Source organism: Canis lupus, chromosome X (genome assembly GCF_048164855.1).
Source record: "Canis lupus baileyi chromosome X, mCanLup2.hap1, whole genome shotgun sequence".
Taxonomy (NCBI): domain Eukaryota; kingdom Metazoa; phylum Chordata; class Mammalia; order Carnivora; family Canidae; genus Canis; species Canis lupus.
The window spans coordinates 83,336,813-83,359,153 of NC_132876.1; the positions used below are offsets into that span (position 1 = coordinate 83,336,813).

The 22,341-nt window shown below is 48.8% G+C and overlaps 1 protein-coding gene across 17 annotated transcripts; it reads right to left on the reverse strand.

The window, feature by feature from the left end:
* Positions 1 to 6,671: 6,671 nt before the first annotated feature.
* FTSJ1 (FtsJ RNA 2'-O-methyltransferase 1) lies at positions 6,672 to 16,096 on the reverse strand. Of its 17 annotated transcripts, none has more exons than XM_072818098.1 (13): positions 15,821 to 16,096; positions 14,084 to 14,228; positions 13,758 to 13,827; positions 13,568 to 13,658; positions 13,167 to 13,245; positions 11,054 to 11,106; positions 10,915 to 10,968; positions 10,725 to 10,827; positions 10,538 to 10,621; positions 9,838 to 9,941; positions 9,543 to 9,740; positions 9,279 to 9,320; positions 6,672 to 7,272 (listed from the first exon to the last, which is right to left on the reverse strand). In XM_072818098.1, exons 2-12 carry the CDS (start codon positions 14,202 to 14,204, stop codon positions 9,288 to 9,290), a joined length of 990 nt encoding a protein of 329 aa, XP_072674199.1. In that variant the 5' UTR covers positions 14,205 to 14,228; positions 15,821 to 16,096; the 3' UTR covers positions 6,672 to 7,272; positions 9,279 to 9,287. The 17 variants fall into 17 exon arrangements, with proteins under 17 accessions (XP_072674199.1, XP_072674201.1, XP_072674197.1 ...); XM_072818100.1 differs by having other exon boundaries at positions 9,838 to 9,935; positions 15,821 to 16,083; XM_072818096.1 differs by having other exon boundaries at positions 9,492 to 9,740; positions 9,838 to 9,935; positions 15,821 to 16,083.
* Between the last annotated feature and the right edge of the window lie 6,245 nt (positions 16,097 to 22,341).

Below are 22,341 nucleotides of genomic sequence, written 5' to 3' on the forward strand. Positions count from 1 at the left end.
AGAGAGAGGCAGAGACACAGGCAGAGGGAGAAGCAGGCTCCATGCAGGGAGCCCGACGTGGGACTCGATCCCGGGTCTCCAGGATCGTGCCCTGGGTGGAAGGTGGCACTAAATCGCTGAGCCACCCGGGCTTCCCCGGGTTGTTGGTTTTCTTATTGAATTGTGGGAATTCTTTTTTTTTTTTATTATTGATTTTTTATATTGAGGTATAGTTGACACACAATGAGACATTAATTTCAGGGGTACAACATAGTGATAGTGTTGTGCTGTGCTTGCCACCAGTGTAGGTGCCATCTGTCATCATACAACATTATTGTAATACCATTGACTGTATTCCCTATGCTGTGCCTCTCATCCCCATAACTTTTTCATTTCATAACTAGAAGACTATACCTCCCGTTACCCTTCACCCATTTTGTCCATCCTCCCACCTCTACCCCTCTGGCAACCAACCGGTTTGTTATCTGCTTCTGCCTTTCGTTTGTTCGTTCATTTGTTTTATTTTGTTTTAAGATTCCACATATAAGTGAAAGTATGTGATATTTTTCTTTCTCTGACTTATTTCACTTAGCTTAATACCCATCCGTTTTGGCAAGACCTCATTCTTTTTTTTAAGATTTTATTTATTTATTTATTCATGAGAGACCCACAGAGAGAGAGAGAGAAGCAGAGACACAGGATGAGGGAGAAGCAGGCTCCACGCAGGGAGCCCGATGTGGGACTCGACCCGGGACTCCAGGACTGCGTCCTGGGCCGAAGGCAGGTGCCAAAGCAGACACTCAACCACTGAACCACCCAGGTGTCCCAAGATCTCATTCTTTAACATGGCTGCATAATATTCCATTGTGTATATATACCACATCTTCTTTATCCATTTATCTATAGATGGACATTTGAGCTGCTTCCCTCTCTTGGCTATTGTAAATAATGCTGTGGTAAACATAGGGGTGCATATATATTTTTTTGAATTTATGTTTTCATTTTCTTTGGGTAAATAGCTGGTAGTGGAATTACTAGAATGTATGGCATTTCTATTTTTAATTTTTTGAGGAAACTCCATACAGTTTTCCACTGTGGCTGCAACCCATTTATAAAATTGTGGGAATTATTTATTCTGGATACTGGTGCTTTGTCAAATAATGCATTTTGAAAATATTTTCTCTATGTCTATGATTTATCCTTTCACTTTTTAAAAATATTTATTTGAGAGAGAGAGAGAGAGAAAGAGAAAAGAAGAGAGAGTAAGCACAGGGGAAGGGGCAGAGGGAAAGAAGCAGACTCCCGTGGAGTCTGACATGGGGCTCGATCTCACAACCCTGAGACCATGATGCTTATTTCAAGAGTCAGATGCTTAACTGACTGAGCCACCCAGGTACCCCATCCTTTCACTTTTGCATTATACTTTTATATCTATTATTTTGTGTCATTTATCCTTTCTTTTTTTTTAATTATTTATTTATTTATGATAGTCACACACAGAGAGAGAGAGAGAGAGGCAGAGACACAGGCAGAGGGAGAAGCAGGCTCCATGCACCGGGAGCCCGACGTGGGATTCGATCCCGGGTCTCCAGGATCGCGCCCTGGGCCAAAGGCAGGCGCCAAACCGCTGCGCCACCCAGGGATCCCTCATTTATCCTTTCAATAAATATTTACTAAGAACCTACTATGTCGGGCACCTGGGTGGTTCAGTGGTTGAGAATCTGCCTTTGGCTCAGGTCCTGATCCCGGGGTCCTGGGATCAAGTCCCCCATCAGGCTCCCTGCAGGAAACCTGCTTCTCCTCTGCCTATGTCTCTGCCCCTCTCTCTGTGTCTCTCATGAATAAATAAAAAAAAATCTTTTTTTTAAGATCTCTTCAAATTCCACCTGCATGTGCCTTGTGTACTCTGTCTTCCCAGTGGCCCCACTCTGCGCCCAACAAGTAGATATGTATTATTAGGAAATGTTAAGGGCTATGAAGAAAACAAGGCGGGATGCAGGTGTAGAGAGGGAGGGGGTGCTGTTTTGGATAGTTAGGGAAGGCTTCCTGAGATGACCTTTAGGCAGAGAAAAGAAGAAAATGAAGAGGGCAGCCATGTAACCCTTGAACTACGTATCTATCTTGGGAAGGGTGTCCAGGTGGAAGGGTGTCCAGGGTGCAAAGGCCCTGGAGTGAAATAATGCTTGGTGTATTTGAGGAACATCAAGGAGGCTGGTGCACTTGGAGAGACACTGGAGAGAGTGGCAGGGAGGGATTATACTCATCTGCCAAAGGTGGGGAACCAGGACCCGGGGAAAGTTAGAGTTGGCCAAAGGTCCCACACTGAGGGCATCTTCGCTCAATCGCCTGGCTTCCTCCTAACATGTGCTGCATTTCTGGAGGACAGGAGGAGGCTGGAACCCTACCATATACCCCTGAGAGAATGCACGGCCTCCTAGGGAAACCTGTCAAGTGGTTACAGTGTTGGGCCCTGGGGCCACTGTCCCGCACTGATCAGCCTCTCTGATCTGATTCAGGTGCTTCGGTCTGTCCTTAAGGCAGCAGCCAGAGGGTTCTGTTACAACCCAAGTCGGCCCTCAGTCCTCCTCTGTTCAGACCTCTGGTGTGGTTCCATCTCACAGAGAAAAAGCCAAAGTCCTTTCTGTGGCCTGCAAGGCCCTACAGAACCAGGCCCTTGTCACCTCTCTGGCTTCACCACCTGCCACTGGCCCCTCGCTCACTCTGCTCCCACCACACTGGTCTCCTCACTGTTCCACCTCAGGGGCTTTGCACTGGCTTTTCCCTTTGTCTGGATCATTCTTCCTCCAGACATAACTCCTTCTGGGGTCACACTGATTTGTGTATGGATCCTCCCAGGGTCATACAGTCTGAGGTGTGGCCCCTCCTGGGATCAAACAGTTGAGGGTGTAGACACTCATGAAGTCACTAGATTTCGGTATAAGCAATCCAGGGAACATATTGATTGAGGGATGGACTGCCCAGGATCACATAGATTGCTTTGGAACACTTCTGGGGTAGAGGATGTAGGATGTAGAGGCTTTAGGGGTCACACAGACTGGGATGTGGACATGGTTGAGGTCACATGGAATGAGGTGTGGCCACTCTTGAAGTATCACAGATGTGTTTTCTTAGAGCCTTATGGATTGGTATGTGGGGACTTTTGGTGTCACACAGACTGGCATGTAGACAACATTGGGGTCACACAGACCGGAGTTTGGACACCTCTTGGATCATCTTGTTTGGGGCATGAACACCTTGGGCCACACGGACTATGATCTGGTATCTTCTGGTTTTACATAGGCTCAATTTTGGGACACTCTCAGTCACAAATTCTGGGGTCTGGACATGCCTAGGATCACATAGTAGGACAAGGACATCACTGAAGGTGCATAAACTGGGAGGTAGATGCTACTGTGGTCATGTGGCTGTGGCACAGATATTCCTGGGTTATCATAGGCTTGGCCACGGACACCCTTGTGATCACACATGGCTTGTGGTGTCGACTCTGCTGGAATCGCACCAACTGGAACAAAGATGCCTCTCGAGACACACAGATGGGGAATGGGCACCCTTGTGGTCACACAGAATTTGGCGTGGGTACTCTTCTTTTCACATGGAATGGGAAACTGTCTACCCTGGAGTCACAGATACGGGGGTGTGGAGACTTATTTGGTCACACAGATGTGGGAATGTCCTCCCTGGGTTACCCAGACTGGAGTATGGACCTACCAGGCCTCCCAGGCACAGGAGTTTCCTACTACTGTGGTCTTACTGATGGGACTACACCCTTGAGAGGCCATACAGGCTGGGGTATAGACAACACGGTGGGGTTTGGACAACGGAGTTGGAATTGGACATTGCTTCTGTCACAAAGATGGAGGTGTGGACACTCACAGGTTATGGAGACTGGGGAATGGACACTCCTGAAGTGGCTGGACTGGTGTAAACCACTCCCAGAACATCACAGACTGAGCCGTGGACATGTGTGGAGTCCCGTAGACTGGAGTATGGACACCTCTGTGACCACAGTTTGCCACACATGAGCTCATGGTGCCCCCGACTGTGATATGGAAACTCCTGTGGTCACAATGACTGGGCTGATGCCACTTCTGGACTCACATTGATCGTGGGACACATCCTCATGGGCTGGGCTCTGGACGTTTCTGTAGTCAGACACTGGGATGTGGACACAGCCAGGACTCATCTGTGGTCCCAGAGACAAGGAAGAGAAGGAAGAGAAAGTGTTTGTACTGAAGTGCAGACACTCCCCTGCTCACAGTCTTTGGGATATAGACACTCTTGGGATCATACAGACAAGAGTTTGGCTGCTCTTAGGGTCACCCAGACTGGGAAGTGGAAACTCCCATGGCCACGCAGGCAATGTAGTGAATGGACTTGGGGCCACAGAGATTGAGGTGTGGAAAGCCCTTTAGAGTTGCGACTAGGGAGTGACTCCCTGGTGGTCAGAGCTTGGGGCATGGAGACTTATTTGATCACATAGCCTAAGGTGTAAAAACCCCAGGAATCAGGGTGGCTAAGGGTATGCCACCCTGAGGACACAAAGACCGGGTTGTGGCTTCTCCCATGGTCACGTAGAAAGTTGATCATCCTGGGTTTACACAGACAAGCTATTGTGTGGAGACTTCTGGAGAAACAGGCTGGCTGTGGGCCCTCCTGGGATTACACAGACTTGGTGTGGACACTTCTGGCATTTCAAAGTCTGAAGAAGGATCACTCCCAGGGGACAACGACTGGGCCTATGGTGATGGACTAGGGTGTGAACAATTCTGTGGTAACACAGATGAGGGGTGTGCTCCTAAGGACACACAAGGGGTCACTCAGACTATGGTAAATGCTCAACTGGGGACACATGGTATGGGATACACATGCCTCTGTAGACAAATTGACTTGGGTGTGGAAAATTCAGGGGTCACATGGAGGGATGTGGAGTTGCAAGGGTATGGTATCCAAACTCAGAGCCAGACAGGGTGCTCCCAAAGTTGGGAGACTGAAACTGAGTTAGGCTGGCCCTTCCTGGGCCACACATTCAGGGCTTGGGACACTGCTGGGTCACACAGTCTGGGGATTGGAAATTATTCCCATCACAGGGACTTGTGTGTATATGCCAGATATCATACAGATGGGGTTGGATGCGATTATGGACACAAAACCTGATATGTGGGTATTTGCTGGGTCTCAAGGGCTGGTGTGTTTATACTCCTGGAGATTTAGTTGGCTACTCCTGGGGCCTCAGCCTCTAGTGTGGACACTTTGAATTTACATGGTAATAGGTACAGATATGCCATGGCCATGTAGGCTTTTGCGCAGATACTTCTGTTATACATTTCCAGAATCACACTGCTTGGGTGAGAAGACTCCTGGTTTGACATTGTGTAGTGTGCCCCATCCCCAACATCCAGCGTTATAGACTCAGTATGGACATGCCCAGGTTCACACCGTCAAGGACAGAGACATCTAGGGTCACCAACTGGGATGTGGGTGGTCCTGAGGTCACCAAATTGAGGTGTACACAGAGAATGTGTTTCTAACCAAAAAAAAAAAAAAAAAAAAAGAGAATGTGTTTCTAGACACAGGTGTAAGCTACAGAAACTAGTTCTGCCTGTGTAGCTGGTGAGCTTGGCAGCTCCTGTTGGCTAACTTGTAGAAATTCAGCACTGCAGTCAAGGCAGACTTTCTGACATCGCTTATAGGGGTTCTTGTTGCAGAGATATGAGAAAAAACTACTTGTCTGTCGACAGATGAATGGATAAAGTGTGGTATATGTATTTATATATACAATAGAAGATTACTTGGCCATGGAAAGGAAATCCTGCCATTTGTGAGACAGATGGACCTCAAGTCCATTGTGCTAAGTGCAATAAGTTAGAGAAAGACAAATACTATGAAGTGAAGATCTTGTATGTGTAATCTAAAAAAGCCCAAACTCCTAGAAACAGACAATAAATCGATGGTTGCCAGAGGCAGGGGTCAAATGGGTGAAGGTGGTCAAAAGGTACAAACTTCAAGTTATAAGTTTAGGGCTGTAAGGTACTGGATAGTGACTATGATTATCCAGATCATATATTTGAAAGGTTCTAAGAGAGTAGATCTTGGGGATGCCTGAGTATCTCAGTCAGATGGGCTTGTCTTTGGCTTGGGTTGTGGTCTTGGCGTGGTCCCGGGATCGAGCACTGTGTCGGGATCGAGCACTGTGTCGGGCTCCCTGCTCAGCAGGGAGCCTGCTCTTATCTCTCTCCCCCTCCTCACCCCTGCACTCTTTCTCTCTCAAATGGCTAAATAAAATATTTAGAAAAGAGAGAGATCTTGGGACACTTGGGTGGCTCAGCATTTGAGTGTCTGCCTTCAGCTCAGAGCATGATCCTGGAGTCCCCGGATCAAGTCCCGCATCAGGTTCCCTACAAGGGGGCCTGCTTCTCCCTCTGACTATGTCTCTGCCTCTCTCTCTGTGTCTCCCATGAATAAATAAAATAAAATCTTAAAAAAAGAGAGAAGAGAGAGAGATCTTAAAAGTTCCTATCACAGGAAAAAATTTCTGTGAGGTGATGCATATTAACTTACTGTAATCATTCTGCAATAAGTATACATTGAATTAGGTTGTATACTTTAAATTTATGTCTTATGTTAATGAGAACAAATATTACTATATATATTAAAATGAAACAACACTGGCATACAGTAATATATGGACTTTTTTATTAGTACATCAAATTATAAGATCTTCTATAAGTCAAAGTAGTGCCAAACGTGAACAGCATCTTAAGATGCCTGCAAAAACTGTAATGGAACATAAAAAGTAACTAATTTGTATTGGTGGGAAGGTAAAAGGTAACAGGCACTGCTTTTACTATTGTGATTTGTTGCCAGTATTCCTATTGGGGAGTAAAGCTAAATTTTAGTTATATTAGTGAAATTTCAGTTATATTAGTGAAAATAAAGATGTAAGATTTTCCTCCATCAGGTTCACAGATACCCCTGATTTCTATACGGTGAAGAACCCCTACTTTGGGGGTAAACTCTAGAAATAATCAGGACACCTCTGGAAAGATTTAGAAAGGAGGCAAGGCCTCGCTCAAAAATCCCCTCTGTGGTGTAGACAGGCATACTGTGCTGTTGCTTTCCTTGCTGGGCTCCTGCTAGTTGTTGTGGGTTACCATTCAGGGCTTGAATGTTCAGGACCCGTTGATGAGATATTTGAAAATGAGTTCATCAATGTAAGTTCTTTCGTTTTCCTGTCGCCAAACAGCTTCTGGGTTGTAGTAGACTGCCAGCTACCTAAAATCAGGGACAGAGAAAATTTTAAACATACATTCTCCCATAATTATTTTTCACTCAACTACTAACATTTCTTTTTAAAGATTTTATTTATTTATTCATGAGAAACACACACACACACACAGGCAGAGACAATGGCAGAGGGAGCAGGTTCCCCACAGGGAACCTGATGTAGGATTCAATTCCCAGACCTGGGATCATGCCCTAAGCTGAAGACAGGCATCCCAATAAATAAAATCTTTAAAGAAATGTCAGTACTTGGGACCCCTGGGTGGCTCAGCAGTTGAGTGTCTGCCTTCGGCCCAGGGCGTGATCCTGGAGTCCCAGGATTGAGTCCCATATCAGGCTTCTTTCATGGAACCTGCTTCTTCTCTCTCTGCCTGCGTCTCTGCCTCTCTTTCTGTGTCTCTCATGAATAAATAAAAAATTTTTAAAAACTTAAAAAAATTTTATTTATTTATTTGACAGGCAGAGAGAGAGCACAAGCAGAGGGAGAGGCAAAGTGAGAAGCAGCCTCCGCCTTGAGCAGGAAGCCTGATTGTGGGGCTTGATTCTAGGACCCCGGGATCATCCTGAGCCCAAGGCAGATGCCCAACTGACAGAGCCACCCAGGTGCCCCAGTACTAACATTTTTTTGACCTTCCCCCCTACCACTTCTATTGTGAACTGTAACATACAGAAAAATACACACTTACATGTTTTATATAGGTTCAGTTTAAGGACTGACAAGGTGTTTTCATAATTGTAGTATGTTCATTCTCATTGCTGTGTAATTCCCCACTGTGAATATACCATGATTTAATGATCCACTCTGCAGTTAATAGATGTTTGGGCTATATCTAGCCTGAGGGTACAAATAGTGCCAGTGAAGAATTCTGGTACTTATTTCTTAGGAGCAGAACTGGCCCCTCGCTACTCCCTTACACACCAGCCATAGTTCTACCTCAGGATCTTTGCATTTGCTACTCTCTCTCCGTGGAACATTCTTCCCCTAGATGAACACATGCATTCCCTCCCTCACCTCCTTTAGGTCTTGGCTCAAACATTACCTCAGTAAGCCCTTCCATGATAACCCATTTAAAAACTGAAAAACTGCCACCCCTGAAATTCCTGATTCTGTTTACCTTACTTTATTAAAAATAATTCTTGGGATGCCTGGGTGGCTCAGCAATTAAGCATCTGCCTTCAGCTCAGGGTGTGATCCTGGAGACCCGGGATCAAGTCCCACATCAGGCTCCCCGCATGGAGCCTGCCTCTCTGTGTGTCTCTCATGAATAAATAAATAAAATCTTTAAAAAAATTTTTATATCCCTTATTACCTTTACATATATATATGATATATATATAAATATACCTTTATATCTACAGTATAATTTAAGCTATATATACTGAAATGAAAGCTAGAAATGTGTATGTGTACAAGTATGCATATATAATGTATCTATGTGTATGCCGTGTGTAGAAACTCCTGCATTCATAAGCTGTTTTTATTACCCCTTTCCCAATCTGGAAGCTCCACCAGCACCAGAATATTTGCCTGTTCTGTTCCCTGCTTTATCTCCCAAACTAGAACAATGCCTGGCACACAGCGTGTGGTTAAGAAACAGTTTGCTGGGATCCCTGGGTGGCGCAGCGGTTTGGCGCCTGCCTTTGGTGCAGGGCGCAATCCTGGAGACCCGGGATCGAATCCCACATCGGGCTCCCGGTGCATGGAGCCTGCTTCTCCCTCTGCCTATGTCTCTGCCTCTCTCTCTCTCTCTCTCTGTGTGTGTGACTATCATAAATAAATAAATTAATTAATTAAAAAAAAAAAGAAACAGTTTGCTGAATGCCTCCATACCTAAAACACTGAAAGCAGTTCTTGGCATGTGACATCAGGTACTTAGTAAAGGTGGGCTGACTGAAATCTTATCAGTTGATATAAACATTTCAAAGGTGAAATTTTCCTGAGTTTTTTTCTTAAAGGTGCTCTTCACTCAAACTATTAGCTAAAAAGGCAAATTTACCTGAGTGTATTAAGGCGAACAATTCATTTCACTGTCTTCCACCTACCCAAGAAAAAGAAAAATGACTCAGGTACTTGCCAAGCTTTTCCATTCATTACACTTGGTTTTACCCATCAACTTTTTATAGTTGCTGGGAGGCAGGGATGAGCATTCTACCCTGCCCCAGAACCACGCCATTTGGGGACAGAGAGAGGTACACTAAGAGGGGCTCACTGTGGGCTCAGAGAAAGGGCACAGAGGGCCCTGGGCCACAGGTTTCCGGACCTCAGGGGCCAGCAGGGTGTGGCGCTGTGGGGCCGCCAGGGGCTGGGACAGCGTGTCCACTGTGCTGATGGGGCAGTCCTGGGGGCGGAGCTCCTTGGCCAGCCGCCCCTTCTTCTTCAACGTGCAGGCCTCCTGGTACGGTGGCGAGATGGGGGGCTGCGTGGGTGGAGTGTACTTATATTCTGAGCCGTCCTCTAGCTGCAGGGACACATTGGGGGAAGATGGTGAGGATATGAGAACCCAGGAGAGCCCCTCTACCCCGCCATCCCCTGCCTACTATTGGTTGGGCACTCACGTCCAGTGGGTAACTGCGGTCTGAATCATAGGAGCTCAGGTCTCCACAGGTCACAAATGGCACAATGATGCGAGTGGGACCATCTAATTGGTTGAAATCTGGATCTGACAAGCAGGGAGAAATAAGACAGGACAGGACTGGGATGCCTGGGACCAGTTGGGACTCCTTCTACAGCAAGGGTACAGAATCCTTCCTATGTACCTACCAGCTACTCTCACACTCCTCCACCAGAAATCCTTCATTTTGTTCAGATCACCTCCTCAGGGAGCCCCTCCAAGATCACCTGTTCTAGAGCATCCCCCTCTCCTGCTCTTCTCACACTGCGCCTTATGTTCACCTGCCATTCTACCATAAGCTGCCTGAACCCTGTCTCACTCAAGTGTGTTCACCTTAAGAGCAGGCTCTGTGCCTTTTCCCTCTAGGGACCAGGCTAAAGACTCTCTCGAGGCCAAATTCCCATGCAGGGGTGGAGTATCCACCTGGGTGCGTGACCCAGTCTTCTTAGGCTAGAAACTTAGGTGGGCGTAATCTCCACTGGGGCAGGACTTGGGACCCAAGAGTAACCATGAGAAGACTGGGATGAAGATCCTCCTGGGACAAAACATCCATACAGGGGTGGGGCTGAGGGCCCTCCTAAGACATACATTCCATAAGGGGGTAGAGTCTCCCCAGGGAGGGGGCCCAGAACTCTGGCTCTCACCGTACGAATGGTCCAGCAGGGGTTTGGTCAGGTCTGGAAGGAAGCCTTCAGGGGGGTCATAACCCTGACAGACAGCGAAGGCCTCTGTGGGTGGAAGGTAGAGCGAGGGGTGACTGCTACCTCCACCCCACACAAGATGCATCCCCAAGATTCGTGTCTGCCTGCCTGTCCGTTGCACCCCACTGACCTATGCTGGAGTTGCGGCTGCTCCTGGGCTTAGCACAGAGCACATTAGAGAAGAAGACTCGCAGCTGGCTGTAGATCAGGGTCACATCCCGGCCTCGGAAGATCTGTAGGGCGAGGAGACAGGGGATGAAGGCACAAGGGCGGCCCTGGAGGACCCTTATTTTGCCCTCACCAGGTCCTCCAATGCTCACCTTGGCTACAAAGCATCCCCCTGGCTTCAAGACATGTGTAGCAATATTCAGAGCCTGTGGGCAGGACAAATGGCTAAGGCTGAGGTGGAGACAGGCATGAGGGGTCCAAACTGAGGCAGGGGTGGCCAAGGTTACTCACGGCTAGGAGGAGCTGGGCCTGCATATATTCATCAACATCATGGAGGCCAGTTACTGCAGCAAGAAGAACAGTGTTAGGAGGGCCAGCCGGTTCTGGCTATCTCCTCATCCCAGACAGGTCAGGATGCTACAACCATTTCCCAGGCTCTCCTCCTACTGAGGTTCTGCACGCAAATTACCACCTGCCAACTGGATGCGTGTTCTGGGCTCTGAACCCTTAGGAACTCATTCTAATTTTCCAAACCACCTTATATACAAGTATCATTATTATTATTTCTTACCTCCAACCCAGACTGCTCCTCTGAGCACCTGACTCACAGATCAGACTGGACATCTCAGACTCAGCATGTCCAAGACCAGACTCCTGACCTTTCTGCTCAAACCTCTCTCCTTACCCCACTTTTCCCATTCCATCTGATCTTTCCAGCTGTTCTAGGCCAAAAACCTCAGTAACCTTGACATACTCTGTTCTCTCCTCACATCCATGTTGAAGCGTTAGCAAGTCCTGTTGGCTGTACTTGCAGAAGATCTGCTGGATTGATCCTCTCATCTCTGCCACCACCACTCTGGGCTACACTGTCCACCTGGGCTACTGCAGTCGCCTCCTACTCCCACCCTTGCCCCCTCACACTGCTCAGAGCAGCCAGAGGGGTCCGGTCATAAGCTGAGCCAGGCATGGCCCTCCTCTGCTCACAACCGTCTCATGTTTTTTTTCTGAGTTCTCATCTCAAGGAAAAAGCCACAATGCTCACTGGGGCCCACGAGGACCCCACACAAGGACCTTCCCCCACCCTGTCTCTCTGACCTCCCCTGCTACCACTTTCCCCCTCACTCCCTCTAATCTAACAATTCTGATCCTTTTTTTAAAAAAATATTTATTTATTAATGAGAGACAGAGAGAGATGCAGAGACACAGGAAGAGAGAGGAGAAGCAGGCTCCATGCAGGGAGCCTGATGTGGGACTCTATCCCAGGACTCTGGGATCATGCCCTGAGCCGAAAGCAGATGCTCAACCGCTGAGCCACCCAGGCGTCCCTAACCACTATGATCCTCACAGGCCCTCGCATATGCCAAACATCCTCCACCTTGGGGCCTTTGCACTGGCTGGTCCCTCTACTTGGACTGTTCTTTCTCCATATATGCCCCTGGACTACTCCCCTCACCTCTGTTAGGTCTTTGTGTTAAAGTCCTGGGGGCCTTTCCGTCCACTTTACTTAAAATTCCAACAGGTACTCCCTGTCCCCTCCTTTCCATTGACTTTCCTCATGGTACCTATTATCTCTTCACATACTATGTGACTCCATCATTTGTTTCTTTTCCCTCTGCTCCCACTAGAATATTAGGTCTATGAGGTCACATAAGAATTTTATTCACAGGGACGCCTGGGTGGCTCAGTGGTTGAGCATCTGCCTTTGGCTCAGGGCGTGATCCTGGAGTCCCAGGATCAAGTCCCACATCGGGCTCCCTGCATGGAGCCTGCTTCTCCCTCTGCCTATGTCTCTGCCTCTCTCTCTGTGTCTCTCATGAATAAATAAATAAAATCTTTTAAAAAAAAGAATTTTATACACAAATGTCTTCCCCACATGTAGCACAGTGCCCGACATATAATAAATGCTCAATAAATGTGCACTGAATGAACAGCTGACTGAAAAACAGGAATGATCAGCACAATAGAAACAGTTGCATATGAGAGATGGGCAAAGGGAAGGGTGGATTGCAGCCAAAACCAAAACAATAGGGTGTAGAGATGGAGGAGACAGAAGCAGAGATTGAGGAAGCAGGGGTAGGGAGAAATTGCTAGATGTGGGGGGACAGCTGAAAGCAGAGGGAAGGCAGGGAGTAGCTGAAGTGGTGAAAGAAGCCAACAGAGGGTGCTTGGGAGGCTCAGTTGGTTCAGTGTCCGACTCTCAATTTCAGCTCAGGTCATGATCTCAAGGTTGTGAGACTGAGCCCCATGTCCTACACTGGGCATGGAGCCTGCTTATGATTCTCCCTTTCCCTCTGCCCCCACCTCTCTAAAAAAAGAGAGAGAAAGAAAGAAGCCAACAGATGTGGGAGCCACAGAGAAGGACACACACAGGGCCCCGCCTGGTCTCCCAACCCCTGCTGTTTACCATCAGGAGCCCCGTCACACACCACTAGGTCCGCTGGGCAGCCCTCAAAGTGCTGGATGATCTCCTTGGCAGTGGACAGCTATGGAAGAGAGGGAAGAAAAGTGGTCCCAGGCCCCCCTGTCTGCAGCCCTCTAACACCACCTGCCCATGGTCCTAGCCAGCAACCTTGGGTCAGCCAAACCTCAGGCTTTGCTGGTCTAAGACTGGGCTCCATCTCTGAGGACCCAGTCCCATCATTTTTAGCTGTCTCTGCGATGATGACCTGCTGGCTCTGTTTCTCCACTGTTACACTCTCTCAGGTTCTCTTGGTTACTCTCTCTTTCTCTTCCACTTTGCGTAGCTGCCAGGTTAGAGGGGCTCTGGCCCAGGATACACTCCAATACCCCCAGCAATACTCTTACCTGGGTGATGTCCCCTTGGATCTGTAACACACCTGGTAACGGAGCCATAGCCTGAAGGTCCACAGCCACCACATGGCCGGAACCCTGGCCCCTGTGGACAACATGACCCATGTCAGCCCAGTTTTTACTCTTGGCTCATCCCTGACCTGGCCTACCCTCCTGGCTGCCCCATCTGGGACTCCACACTCACCCAATTTTCTGACTCAGCACCTGGCTCCAGCTGCCTGGGGCTGCGCACAGGTCAACTGCCCGTGTCACGCCTGAGCACACACAGGAAGGTGTAATGGTCAGTTGCAGCCACCTCTCCAACCCCGAGCCCTGCAAAGTTCACCCCTCTCCACCCACATCTATCCATGCCCAACTCCTTTCAAGTACCTGCCCCTCTTCCTGCCTGGCCCCTGCCCCATAGACCCTCCCAGTCAGCCCACCTACCATAGGAAGCTCTGCAGGCATGGCCCACTTTTCTATTTCCTTTGCCCACCCCATTCCCCAGTAACTCGCCCACCAGGTGGGGACCTTGGAAGAGATGGAATTCCTCGTCAAGTTGTAGCAGCTTGAAGGCACTGCGGGCACGCCAGCCATTCTCCTTGGCCAGGCGGTAGTAGACATCCCGCTTGTCCTTCGATGTCCGTCCCATCTCACACGCTGTTTGCCCAGGGACCTGCCAACAGTAAGCTCATGCTGCACTGTATCAGTAACTGGGTGAGTGGGCTACCATCTATGTCTTCAGGGCAATAAGAACCACACAACCGCCCCCATGAACCCCATGACAGCTCACTCAGAAGATGAGAAAAGTAGAGCCCAGTCCCTAACCCCACTGACCTCACAAGGCCCGAGGGACTCCATCACTGAACTCTAAGGATTCACTGCTCACCCCCACAGAACCCACCCTGCTCACTCCACAGACTCCTCCACTCACCTCACAGATCCCCAAACCCAATACTAATAGATGACCCATTACCGACCCCGTTGACCTCCCACTGCTGCCCCCCATACTCCACACATCAAGCCCTGTAACACTGACTTTGAATGCATCTCCACTCACCTCATCCCCATTAACATCTCACTGACCATCTATCTCCCCAGCTGTCTTCATGGCCTCTAAATTCATACACCTCTATCAGCCCACTATAAATCCCTTGCTTTTATTCCCATTATCCTAATACTACTTTATTGTACTCCTCACTCCCTTAATCTCTCCCTACCCCATTCCCCATTAATAAATGATTAGGCCCCCAGTAACTCCTTTATTACTTCATCCTTATCAATCTCCATGAATATGTAGAAAATCCTGGCCTATTTAAGCTTCCTATTATGCTCTTAATCAGCCCTCCAACTGATCCTTCATAGATCTCACCATTAGCCCTTGTAATCCTTTAATTATCACACATGTTAACCCCTATGATCAAACATCAGTTCCCCATTCTCCCTCAATGTCCACCTTGCCCCCTCAATAATCACTTGATCACACCCCAGCAGCTTACTATTACCCTCTCTTTGTTCACCCTGTTCCCATCAATTCCTCAATTATCATGCTACATCACCCAAACCTTTTGACTACAACACACCTTCTCCCTCCCATTCACTTTTCTGTGATCACTGCCCCCATTGGCTCCTTGATCACGACTCCCACTGGCCTCTATTATTCCCTCCATAGCTTCACCATTATTGTTTGGCTTACTACTGTCCCATCGCTCTTTATTTATTAACTTGTTTAACATACCTCAGCAGTCCCTCAGGGATCATACCCCCATCCACCTCCTGTTATCTTCTTTCTACCTGCCCACTCTACCACCCCTTCTTTCATCAATGAACACACCCCTGGCCCCCATGAACATGTTGACTAAAGCACTCCTATTAGCCCCCATCGATTCCACGCTAACAATGCCCATCAGACCCCCAGTACTTTCCTGCGACTCACCTACCTGCCCCACTAACAGTCCTCTGGCCACGCTCTCGGTCTCGCATCATTGCCTCAAAGCCCACGTCCCCATTGGGACCACCAGACCCCATTCAAGGAAGTTCCTCCAATACCTGGACCCCTGCGCCCTCCAGCCTCCCAGTCCACCCCGCACAGCGGTTATCTTCTACAGACAAACCTTGGCGCCTGCAGCCCAATCGGCACCAGCCACCCAGACTATGCGGCTGCAGCACGGAAGGCGAACTTCCCTCCTTCCCTCGCCAGCGGGACAGCGCAGGCGTGCCACAGCCATCTCGGCCTGGACCCACGTCCTCCGCTCCCCCAGGGCCTACCTTAGCTTTCAGAGTGGGGAGAAGGGGGACGAGGAGACTGGTCCGTGAATAGCCCGAGACTCGGCGAGAGCGCGGACTCGCCAGAAATCCTAAGGCTTCAGTTTGTGTTCTTAGTCCAAATGCCTGTCGCGCATGCCTACGGACTCCCGCAGCGTGGCGAGCCTGTCATCTTGGAACGCGAAGGCTCCGCTAGGCGCGAACCCGACCTGAACGTACAACGTGAGCCCCGTCATCTTGTGTCGACGTAGTTGGTCTCATGGACTGCTGTTCCCAGCATGCAACGGGGCCGAGCCGAGTGGCTGAAGTCGCGCACTGTGCGGCTGAAATACCGCGAGGCGCAAGAACCGACCCTTCCTTTGTTCCAAGGCTAAGATCGTTTCACTCCCCGCCCCTCCTATTTCGGACCAGCGTGTTCACCGGGGACTACATTTCCCAAGATGCAACGCGCACGACGGAATCCGTTCGTTTTAGCCGTGTTGCGAAGTGAAATTAGAGCTAGAGTCCTAGAACCTGTTAGGAAAGTACTTTTGGGGACACCTGGGTGGCTCAGCGGTTTAGCGCCGCCTTCGGCCCAGGTCGTGGCCCTGGAAACCCGGGATCGAGTCCCACGTCGGGCTACCTGCATGGAGACTGCTTCTTCCTCTGCCTCTCTCTCTCTCCCCCTCTCTGTGTCTCTCATGAATAAATAAACAGAAAAATCTTAAAAAAAGGAAAGTGCGTTAATTAAGTGCGCTAGAGCGCGGAAGCCGGTCTGTGGCCAAATTCGAACCCACTTGAGTTGTACCTTTCAGAACTTCAGTTTCTCCCTCTGTGAAATAGGGCTAATGAGTCATATAGCTTCACAGAGTTATCGGGAGGATTTAAATAGGCGTAGTTCAGCACAGTGTCCTTTTGTGATTCTGTGTTCCTCAAACGTTTTTAACTTCAACCCACTAAAAACTGCATCGCGACCCGGTGCACAAGCAAATATAGTAATGGAAGCATTAAAGCATTTACCATATGTCAAGCATCTATTCCAAGTGCTCTCAGTGGTGTGCTGGTAAATGACTAAAGAGCTCTTTGGGCTGGGGGCGGGGAGGGAGAAAGCCCCGATTTCTCACATTTGCCAGTTTTCCATACTATTATCTTGTCAGATTTTAAATTACTGACGTGTAGTCACGGAACAAAATTCGGAAGAGATGCATTAGTGTAATATTTCTACCATACAGTTCAAATAGACCTCCAAAGCATAGAGAATAGTGAAATGTAGTAAAATAGTCAGGAAGTGACGAGTTTTGAGTATCACTTTCTAAATAATAAATAATCTCATTTATTTAATTGTAAGTTTATATTATTTCATTTTAAATAATAACTGCTTAACAACTCTGTCGCGATATTCCTGAAAATTGAAAAAGCTGTCTGCAAACTTGGCTCCAGTGCACTGCTGGATTCTTTCCTGGAACTCATTTTAATCCAAATGACAACTATATGAAGTAGTTACTGTAATCATCCCCAGTTTATAGATATATAGGGAGGCTGTATACTACATTAGGTGTATAAACATATATGCTGCTTAATATGTATGTGATTGTAAAGAAATATAGTGATGTATAATATTCACTCACTAGTGTATAGGTTATATATTTGTAAGAAATAAATATAAATATACTATTACATGTAAATATAAGAAACTGTATAATTTATGTATTTATGTATTTTGTATAGTATATATATAAAATACACATATCATCTTATGCATATATTTAAATGTATATGCTGATATATATAAATATATTGGTATCCATATACATTTACTTACTCTAGTCATTGTACTAAATTAAACATCTTATAGGGGTAAATATACAATGTGATGTCAGGTGGTGATAAAAAGGAATGAAGAATAACAAAGTAGGGTGAAAGGGATGGAGAGTAACAGAGGGGTTGAGTTGCTCTTTTAGACAGCATAGTCACGGAAGACTTCTCTGAGGAGGTGGCATTTGAGCTGAGACCTAAAGGGAAATGCATCTGAGGAATATTTAGAGGAAGAGCATTCCAGGCACCAGCAGCCAGCCGCAAGTGCAAAGACCCTGAAGTGATAACAAGTTTGGTGAGTATTCAAAGAAGTCAACAATTGATTCATCATTCCCTAGAAATATGAGCTTCGCTAGGCAGGAATTTTGTTCTATCTTGTTTGCTGCTGCCTCCCAGCCCTAGAACAGGGCCAGGCACACAGATGGTGTTCAATAGATGTTTGTTGAACCCACCCTTTTGTTGCTTTGTTCCTTTATTCTTTCCTCAGTGGTGTGTTCTGCATTCATGTGGAGTGGGGGGCACCCTGGGAGGTGTAGACAGATGAGCAGAGACAAGGACGAGAAGCCCTTCCCGGAGGAGTTCCCAAGAGCCAGGGAGGAAGCAAGAGCTGGTCAGCAGCGCTCCAGGGCCTTGTGGGGGCGGTGGGAACACGGCTCCCCTGTGGAGGTGAGCAAGTGTGAGAAAGCAAGGGTTCAAGCCACCTGGCCACTGCTCCACAGAGAGGAGGGGGTGCCAAGCATTGGGGGCCCATGTTCACCCTGTGGGATGCTTCCCACGTCCTGTTTTCTTGCCTCTCACAAAGAGGATGTTTAATTTTTTGCAAAGCAACTTGCTTCCTCCAGCAGGGCTGGGGGAATTGGGGGACAGGATCCAGGCTCTGAACTCCCCAGGCTTTTCCCGAAGTAGGGTGTCGGCCTGCAGCTCCCACCCGGCACCCCACTGAGTGTAAAAGTGTCCTCCCCTCAGCCTCCTGAAGAGGTCAAGGAGCGGGGAGCTGCCAGGCCAGCTCTGTACCGTGGAGGGCATCTTACCGGAGGAGGGAAAGACGGGGGGTGGGGTGGGGGGGTGTCCAGGTGCAGGGGACCAGACACTGACTCTAAAAGCCTTGCTGCCCAGGGGCTGCTTTGAGGGACGGAAGAGTGTCTCTGTGGGGAGCCTGCCTGAAAGGAGAGATTAGAATCCTAAATGCAGCCCAGTGGGGGGTTGCTTTCACAGGCAGAGAAGAATTCATTAATTCCTTTCACAAATATGTTATTGAGCAATTACTGTGTGTCAGGCATTGTTCTAAGTGCTTTACCTGTATTAATTCATTCAGTCTTCCCAGGGGCCCTAAGACTTCGATGCTATTATGCTGGGGGTGGGGTGCGGCTGAGACCCCGAGGCTTCAGAACTTACTCCAGGCCACACAGCTAGTAAGTGGCAGAGCTGGGAAAGCTCATGCTGTTAACTGCTTTGCTCCGTGGCTCCCTCCCCTGAAGGCTGCTGAGTAGTGACCTGTTTTAATGAAAAGCAGGGATCTGCTTATAAGAACCGACAGGAACCCAAATCGACTTTTAATAGACTCTATCGGAATCCCAAATGTCGCAAAAGGGTCTGCTTTAACTGAACCAACAAAAGCCTTAAATGACCCCAAGAGATGACCTTACTTCAATGAACTAACAAAGCATTCTTATCCCTGGCACAGACTCAAGGCCTCGGTCAAGCTTTAAAGACATCTGTTCCTTCTAAAGCAAGCTGCCCTCCCTCCGCAGCCAGATTTTACTTTCCCTTTGTTTTTCCTCCTACCAGCATATGTTGAACACTTGCCATTTGCCCTGAAACTTAGCTAAGCTATGAGGCGCGGGGCTGGATGCAGGCCCATCCCTCTTCTAGAAGAAGTCGCTTGGCAGAAATAAAAGTAAAAATGATGATAATATGACACTTGATAAGCGGCATTTATCTAGCACCTGCTGTGTGCCTGGTGGCCCTGCACTGGGCAATGTTGGAGGGCTGGGGAAGGCCCTGGGAGGGCAGGGGGATGATCAGGGCAGGAAGTTGCTGCTGGGATGTGGTGGGTGGGGGCATCTGTTTTTTTGTCCAAGGTACACTAGTTCTTTGGCCAGATGCTTCGACTTTTCTTGAAATCTAGACACGTCCCTAGACACCTCTCCCCTGCCTCCTCCCAACACACATACCATGGCCATGTAGGCCAAGGCCTCTGCCGACAGGTGTCTCTTTCCCTGGCCAGCCTGTAGCACAGATGTGTATGGCTCTGGGGGTGGGGGAGGAGGAATATGAGAGGAGAGAGACACTAGAATAGGCTGGGATAGACGAGGGGAGTGTGTGTGTGTGTGTGTGTGTGTGTGTGTATTTGAATATCCTCTGCCTGTACATGTTCTCAGCCATAAACATACGTATGGGAGCTCCACCCACATCTTGCTATGTAACTTGCCTGGTTGTATCTTGTGTCTATGACTGCTTGTGGACTCACATGTTTCACTTGTGAAAACTACGTGTGCTTCACTACTTGTGCTTCACTGCTGTCTGCTTGTGCAAATCATCTATATGGGGTTGGGTGTATATGTTCCTTGGGTATTTGTGTGTCTCCTTTATACTGCTTATGGGTGCTAAGTGTGTTTATGTGTCTTGCCCATATACATGTGTCTCCTGTGTATGTGTGTCTTTCTTCTCTGATGCCACGTTTGTGTCTGGCTGTGGTGAGCTCCTTTGTGCGTGCCCTATGGGTGTTTCTCTTGGGGCCACTGTGTCCTATCTGGTTCCTTTGTTTCCTCCTCATGCAGTTTGAGATGTATTTTCTGGATTTCCTCTTTGTAATGATAATAAGTGTCCTCTCTGCACCCCAGCTTTTCCTGTCTGTGCACCTGTATATGCGCTCCCTGAACATTTCTTCTGACTTGATTTGTGAACAGCTTTGTGTGCACGTGGCTTTGTGCGGCCATCTGCTTGAATGAAATGGTGTGTGTGTCTGTGACCGCAGCTTCTCTGTACAGTTGTGTTTGCCTGTGAATTCCCCTCTGTGACAAGAGCCATATGTGGTCACATGGGGTCACAAGTTCACAGGTGAGTTAGTATTCATAGAGGTATCATTATAGAGCGTGAATCTGGACATGGGCCTTCAGGATTGTCGGAAGTGGGAATCATCTGTACAAGGGATGGGGGCCATGTATGATGTTGATGTTGTCAGCTGTAGGAAATCATATTTGTATGCTCTGGGTGCAGCTGCGAGTCTGTGTGTGATTTGCCTGTTGGGCTCTCCAGGATCTGGCTGTTGAGTCCATGGGCGATGATGTCCATGAGTCTGGAGTGGCTGGAAATCAGTGCGGGCCTCTCCCATGTCAGTCTGTGTTCTCTGGTTGCAATGCTGAGGCCCTGAGTGATGATACCTGTTGTGGGAAGTCATTTGATGCAGTCGTGAGCATGTGACAGTACCATGGCCTGGGCTCTCCCAGGTGTAGTCTCTGTGTGTTCATATGTTAGCCTGTATTCTGTGTGTGTGGCTGTGAATCTGTGTGCGAGTTTATACTCCTGCGGGTGGTGGTGAGTCGGCCTCCGGTTTCTGAGCACTGGATGGGGTTGTGATCCCTGAGCAAGCAGGAGGCTCTCTCCTGCTGTGGGGAAGTAAACGCCCCATCCCTTGTCCCTTACCCTCCTCCGACTGCGGGTAGGGTGGGGGCATCTAGGCTTGCTTTGAAGCCCCAGCCAGCCCCTGGCCTTTCCGGGAATTCTATGCTCGCTGTGGGGGGTGGGCAGGAGGGCGAAGAGGCCCTGACAGAGGCCTCTTGTCCACCTGGACCTTGAGCAGTCTGGTTGAAGTTGAGCCTGGACCCCGAGTCCAATCTGCCTGACTCTGTGCAGGAGACACATGCCTTGCCTGGGACAGATATGCCTGTCACATGCTTGGATGGGAGTGAATAGACAGACCCACATATAAGGCAGACACACAGACAGCGGGGCTCCTCAGTTAGGGCGTGGACAGGCCCCACCCAATGCCCGGGCTGGGGTCCAGGACTTTAGGGTGTGCCTTGTTTGCAGACACTGTGCATCCACACTCCTCACCCAACCACAATTGCCCCCCTGCCTCCTTCTAAGGACCCCCAAGATCGAGGGTATGTTTTTGGCTAGGCTAGGCTATCTATCTATACGAGGTCAGTCTATAGTGGCTGGGCTGTGTCTATCTCTATACCTGTCTTTTACTGCTGCTCCCAGATCTATCCATCCACCCTGTCTGCCCCTTTGCCTGAATTCTGCTCCTCTAGGGGTCTTCCTGCCTCAACCACTCCCTCTGTCCACTTGTCTCTCTGGGCTGGTGTGTCTGTTCCCAGCCTCTGGGGATGTGTCTGGCTGTGTCCACCTGTCTATTTGCCAGTTGTGCCTCCTGCTTATTACCGGGCCTGACTGCCTGTTGCCTTTCCTCAGATGCTTCCATGGGCCTACCCCCTGTCTCTGAGTCTGTCGGTACCTCTCTCTCTCCCTATGACTGCCCCTCTGCCTGTCTGTCACTCCTCCGCGGCACGGCTCTCTCTCTGTCCTCCTGTTGTTTCTCCTGCCTGCCTAGCTCCGGTCTCTCCTCTCTGCATCTTTTCCCTCCATCCGTCCCCCTCGCTGTGTGTCCGATCTCCGCGTCAGTTGCCTCTGTCCGCCTGTCCCCCTCTCTATCCTCTCTCAGTCTTTCTTTCCACCTCCCCCCCAAGCCACCCCCTCCACACTTCCGTCTCTCTCCACGTGGGTCC